At 51.3% G+C, this 6,000-nt stretch overlaps 1 protein-coding gene across 1 annotated transcript in view; it reads right to left on the bottom strand.

Moving 5' to 3' along the window:
* Nucleotides 1-4,296: 4,296 nt before the first annotated feature.
* The window catches only part of PTH1R (parathyroid hormone 1 receptor), a 124,422-nt gene continuing 122,718 nt past the window's right edge, over nt 4,297-6,000 (bottom strand). Inside the window, exons 12-13 of the mRNA XM_056857658.1 lie at nt 5,774-5,815; nt 4,297-4,659 (exon numbers count right to left, since the gene is read on the bottom strand). Of these exons, the coding sequence (XP_056713636.1) occupies nt 4,297-4,659; nt 5,774-5,815 (405 nt within the window). The remainder of the gene's footprint in view (nt 4,660-5,773; nt 5,816-6,000) is intronic.

Here is a 6,000-nt window from a genome sequence, read left to right as displayed (position 1 = left end):
GCAGAAAATTACTGGATATAGAGAAGAGGAGAATAAAAAGAGACATGTTTGACCCTGACAATTATTTCTTTTTTACAATGGACAATGCACTCTCTTCTCAGGAACCCGTATTTTGCACTGTGGCAATCAATATGATTTTAGTCTCCCTCTGTGTATAAAAGGTAAAGGTAGTCCCCTGTGCAAGCACCGGGTCATTCCTGACCCATGGGGTGAACATAAGAACATAAGAAAAACCCTGCTGGATCAGACCCAGGCCCACCAAGTCTAGCAGTCTGTTCACACAGTGGCCAACCAGGTGCCTCCAGGAAGCCCACAAACAAGACCAAAACCTCGGCTTGCCAACCTCCAGGTACTAGCTGGAGATTTCCTGCTATTATAACTGATCTCCAGCCGATAGAGATCAGTTCACCTGGAGAAAATGGCCACTTTGGCCATTGGATTCTATGGCATTGAAGACCCTCCCCTCCTCAAACCCCGCCCTTCTCAGGCTCCACCCCAAAAACCTCTCGGTGGCGACGAAGAGGGACTTGGCAACGCTAAGATGCTGGTCATGATGCATACCTGTTCTCTCCAGTATCAGAGGAGCATGCCTATTATCTTAGATGCTTATAACACAGGAAGGACGATGCTGCTGCAGCCGTCTTGTTTGTGGGCTTACTAGAGGCACCTGGTTGGCCACTGTGGACTTGATGGGCCTTGGTCTGATCCAGCAGGGCTTTTCTTATGTTCTTATGGATGCTGGTCATGATGCATACCTACTCTCTCCAGGATCTGAGGAGCATGCCTATTACATTAGATGCTGTAGAACACAGGGCAGGATAATGCTGCTGCAGTCATCTTGTTTGTGGGCTTCCAAGAGGCACTTGGTTGGCCACTGTGTGAACAGACTACTGGACTTGATGGGGAGGGGCCGCGGCTCAGAGGCAGAGCCTCTGCTTGGCATGCAGAAGGTCCCAGGTTCAATCCCCAGCCTCTCTAGTTAAAGGGACTAGGCAGGTAGACAATGTGAAAGACCTCTGCCTAAGACCCTGGAGAGCCGCTGCCCGTCTGAGTAGACAGTACTGACTTGGATGGACGGAGGGTCAGATTCAGTATAAGGCAGCTTCATGTGGGCCTTGGTCTGATCCAGCATGGCCTTTCTTATGTTCTTATAACGTTTACTAGGCATACTATGGCCATTTATGCATGGGAGGTTTTGCCTTGGATTTGCCACTCTCTAGATGTACATTTTCCCAATCTGAGTTCTGAGAATTTGGATGGGGAAAATGTGCATCTAGAGAGCGGCAATTCCAAGGCAAAACCTCTCATGCATAAATGGCCTATGTTTATGGGGTGGTTTGCCATTGCCTTCCCCAGTCATCTACACTTTTCCTCCAGCAAGCTGGGTACTCCTTTGACCGACCTCGGAAGGATGGAAGGCTGAGTCGACCTTGAGCCGGCTACCTGAAACCAACCTCCACCAGGATTGAACTCAGGTTGTGAGCAGAGCTTGGACTGCAGTACTGCAGCTGACCACTCTGGGCCAAAAGAGGAGGGAGTTGGGGGGTCAGGTGAACTCACATCTTAGTTTTAAAGGTTTTGAAAAACTGTGTCTTTTGGGTAGGTAGGAAAGGCCAAGATCAACTCATGGGCGGACCTGAACAGTGAAGTGTGCCTAACACCCTTGGCCTGCTCTGTATGCCCTCCCCTCCTGGTCAAGTCCATTCAGTCAACTTCAGCCAATTCTCTTCCACCCTGGACCTCAATTACCCACTATGGAATTTGCAAAGTATAGCATCTGGGCATTGGGACCTTTGGAAACTTGCTACAGTATCTCTTAGAGGCCCAAGAACATTGATAGGATTCCACATAGGATTGCCAAGTCCCTCTTCACCACCAGCGGGAGGCTTTTGGGGCGAAGCCTGAGGAGGGCGGGGTTTGGGGAGGGACTTCAATGCCGTAGCGTCCAATTGCCAAAGCGGCCATTTTCTCCAGGGGAGCTGATCTCTATTGGCTGGAGATCAGTTGTAATAGCAGATCTCCAGCTAGTTCCTGGAGGTTGGCAACCCTAAGTCCACAGCATCGACTACCTGGATAAGTCCTGCAAGTGTGACAAATGACTTCAACTCTTCTATACCAGGGGTCCCTATTGTGGCGCCCGTGGCTGTGCCTGTGGTCACCCTTTTTGGTGCCCATTGTTTTAGAAAGTGGGTGGGGCGGGGGGGGGTTGTACCCAGCAGGGCTTCTGATTGGCCACTGAGATCTGTTCGGCTCTGCAGATCAAAATAACGTTTCAATGGCAGCTGACCCACCCGACATTTGTTTTATTGTCTCTCAGCCCTCTTTCCACGTGTATTTTTAATTACCCCTCTTCTCCCCTGCACCTGAACTTCCTTTGCGTGTGTGGCTCCGCCTCCTGCAGCAGCCATCTTGCGGTTGCGCTCACCACCCTGTGTCACAACTCAAAAGGTGCCCACAGGTTCAAAAAGGTTAAGGGCCCCAGCTCTATAGCATCCATACTAAATATACCAAACAGCCGGTGAACCCTTACCGTTGTGCTTCTCCTGCTCACCGCTGGAGTGCGTCTACTCTGCAGACTGAAACCGGTACGGCAGTCCTTCTCTCCGAGGAATCCTGGAAACTGTAGTTCTATCTGAGGGCAAGGGAGTGTCCAACTGAGAAATCTCAGCAAAGTCACCCAATGACTATTCCCAGGATTCTTTGGGGGAAGGAAGCCACGAAAGTTTCACAGATAGGAAACTAATACAATCACGTAGTGCAGGCATTGCCGTGACCTGGATGGCCCAGGCTAACCTGATCGTATTAGATCTTGGAAGCAAAGCAGGGTCAGCCCTGGTTAGTACTTGGATGGGAGACCACCGAAGAGGTCCAGGGTCATTACATAGAGGCAAGCAATGGCAAACCACCTCTGTTTGTCTGCCCTGACTTGAGTGGCCCAGGCTAGCCTGATCTTATTAGATCTTGGAAGATAAGCAGGGTCAGCCCTGGTTAGGACTTGGATGGGAGACCACCGAAGAGGTCCAGGGTCATTACATAGAGGCAAGCAATGGCAAACCACCTCTGTTTGTCTGCCCTGACTTGAGTGGCCCAGGCTAGCCTGATCTTATTAGATCTTGGAAGATAAGCAGGATCAGCCCTGGTTAGGACTTGGATGGGAGACCACCGAAGAGGTCCAGGGTCATTACATAGAGGCAGGCAATGGCAAACCACCTCTGTTTGTCTGCCCTGACTTGAGTGGCCCAGGTTAGCCTGATCTTATTAGATCTTGGAAGATAAGCAGGGTCAGCCCTGGTTAGGACTTGGATGGGAGACCACCGAGGAAGCCCAGGGTTGCTACACAGAAGCAGGCAATGGCAAGCCACCTCTGTTGGTGTCTTGCCTTGAAAACCCTACAGGGTCGCCACACGTCAGGTGTGACTTGACGGCACTTTCTACCAGCACCACCAGCAGCAGCGAAGGCGTACCACTAGACGATGGAAGAACCACATGGTTGCGAAGTTTGGGCCAACCTGCTACGTGACCTTGCCTGAACTGCGCTCGGTTCTTTCTCGCAGCACTGAGACTCCGCGTGGATCGAGGGCCCGCTCGGTTCCCATTTGGCAATTGTTAGCGTGCGTTACCACAAAAAACACATGCTGTTGAGGCGGAAGAAGTTTCAGATTCCTCTAGGGACATGCAGCCAAGTCATGTGAGAACTGGATCTGAATCAGAGAGGGAACAAAAAATTCAGCCCTAACACAGAGACCTAGACCAGTGAGCGGCAAGCCGGCACCAGGATCCAGTGGTCCCAGCCCATTCTGTGTTGGATACGCCACACGACGAAACCAATTTGTTTTCAATAACGGGAACACCCAAGCCCACCGCGGCCTGTGAATGCCTTGGGATAGCCTGTACCACCCACGGTGCTCTCCCTTTCTTGTTGCACCAAGGCATGACAGATGGCCAGACCCCATTGCTGCTGAGTTGCACATAAACTCTGCCAAGCCGTTGCGAAGCCCTTGTAAACTTGGAGGTATCTCCTTCATTCGTTTGCCATCAGCATGACTAACCCCGCCGGGTCGAGAGAGCCCCGGCCTTCATTAACACCGCGGGAGAGCAGACCGTGAAGCAAAGAGTCTGTGATCGGACAGACGGCCTACACTTCCCGCAGAACCTCTGACGTCTTGTTCCAGAAAAATAAAACTGGCCAAAGTCCCTTGGCATTCGATGATCAGCTGGGTATTCTTTTGAAGCCTCAAGGCTTTCCGGGAACTTCTCATCTGAGTCGCTAACCATTTCCTTTCTTGAAAAAAAAATTTACATCTCTGTCTCCGTTTCCGCCTCAACGAGTACCGTCGGCCTGTCTCCGTTGAAGAGTCCCGAACCGTTGAGATACTCCTCTTCTTTGTTATACTGTTCCGGCACAGAAGAAGGCATAGAGTTTTCGGAAATGGAGCCATTTTTGACGTATCCTGGCAAATAGCGGTGTCCGTTGAGGGCCCCCGGAATGAGTCTCGTGTTGAGGTGGAGGGCGACCCCCCCTCTTGCGGTGACGTTAGTGACGCTGGTGTGGGATACCATCGGCCCGTAGCTGTAGGTGGTGCTACCGCTGCGGGCTTTCCGTTTAAAGTCAAGCGCTAACGTCCATCTGCTCCACGACTTCTTGATTTCGGCTTGCACCTGAGGATGTTGAGAAACAGATGAGGTTTTATTAAGGGGCGGTAGCGGCAGCAGATCTCGGAACTCCCTGCCCCAGGATGTGGTGATGGCTGCCAACTGGGAAGGTTTTAAGAAGGGGGTGGATATGTTCATGGAGGAGAGGGCTATCCATGGCTACTAGTCAAAATGGATGCTAGTCCTGATGCAGACCTATTCTCTCCAGGATCAGAGGAGCATGCCTGGAGTGCTTTGATTGTGGGATCCTGCAGGGTGGGGGGAGGGTTGGGGTCACTGGGGATGTGGGGGGGGGGAGGTAGTTGATAGTTTCCTGCATTGGGCAGGGGGTTGGACTAGATGACCCTGGTGGTCCCTTCGATTCTATGGTTCTATTATATGAGCTGCTGTGGAACACAGGGCAGGATAATGCTGCTGCGGTCATCTTGTTTGTGGGCTTCCAAGAGGCACCTGGTTGTGTGCACAGACTGCTGGACTTGATGGGCCTTGGTCTGATCCAGCAGGGCTTTTCTTACGCTCTTAAGCTAAGCAGGGTCCGCCCTGGTTAGTACTTGGACAGGAGACCACCAAGGAATATCCCAACTAGGAACTGGCATTCCTAGACAAATACTCTCAGCAACCTCGTGAGAAGTCTTGCTTGTGGGCTTCCTGGAGGCACCTGGTTGGCCACTGTGTGAACAGACTGCTGGGCTTGATGGACCGTGGTCTGATCCAGCAGGGCTTGTCTTATATTCTTACGTTCTAAGTCTCTGTTTTCAGACTGCATCGATTTCGACTATCTGTCCATTGCACTGTCCATTTCTATCCTGTCCTCCCTCCCAGAATCTCAGGGAGGCGTATATTGTTTATCCTCCTCTGTTTTGTCCTCACAACAGCTCTGTGAGGTAGGTAAGGAGCCTGTAGGGTTGCGGAATCGAGCGCTCCCTCACGCTCCCTCTCCTCATACAAAACACACACCATGCTTGACTGGAATCTTCTCCTCAACATGCTAATATGAGATGCATGGGATTTTTTTTTTTAACAACGTGAGGTAGGGTTGTCAGCTCTGGGCTGGGAAATTCCTGGAGATTTTGGGAGTGGAGCCTGAAGGGGGCCGGGTTTGGGCAGGGGAGGGACTTACCTCCCCATTGCAAAAGCAGTAGATGATGGCCACAAAAAATCCCTAGGAACAAGAGAGAAAATGACCACATGTTAGTGCCGATGCAGAGGGGCCCTTCTAGGAAAGAAGGCAGTTAAGGGGAGACATGATAGAGGTCTATAAAATGATGCATGGTATGGAGAGAGTGGACAGGGAGAAGCTTTTCTGCCTCTCTCATAATACCAGAACAGGGGGCCATCTGCTGATGC

The sequence above is a fragment of the Euleptes europaea genome, chromosome 11 (genome assembly GCF_029931775.1).
Source record: "Euleptes europaea isolate rEulEur1 chromosome 11, rEulEur1.hap1, whole genome shotgun sequence".
Lineage (NCBI taxonomy): Eukaryota > Metazoa > Chordata > Lepidosauria > Squamata > Sphaerodactylidae > Euleptes > Euleptes europaea.
This window is presented reverse-complemented; position numbering and strand designations above follow the sequence as displayed.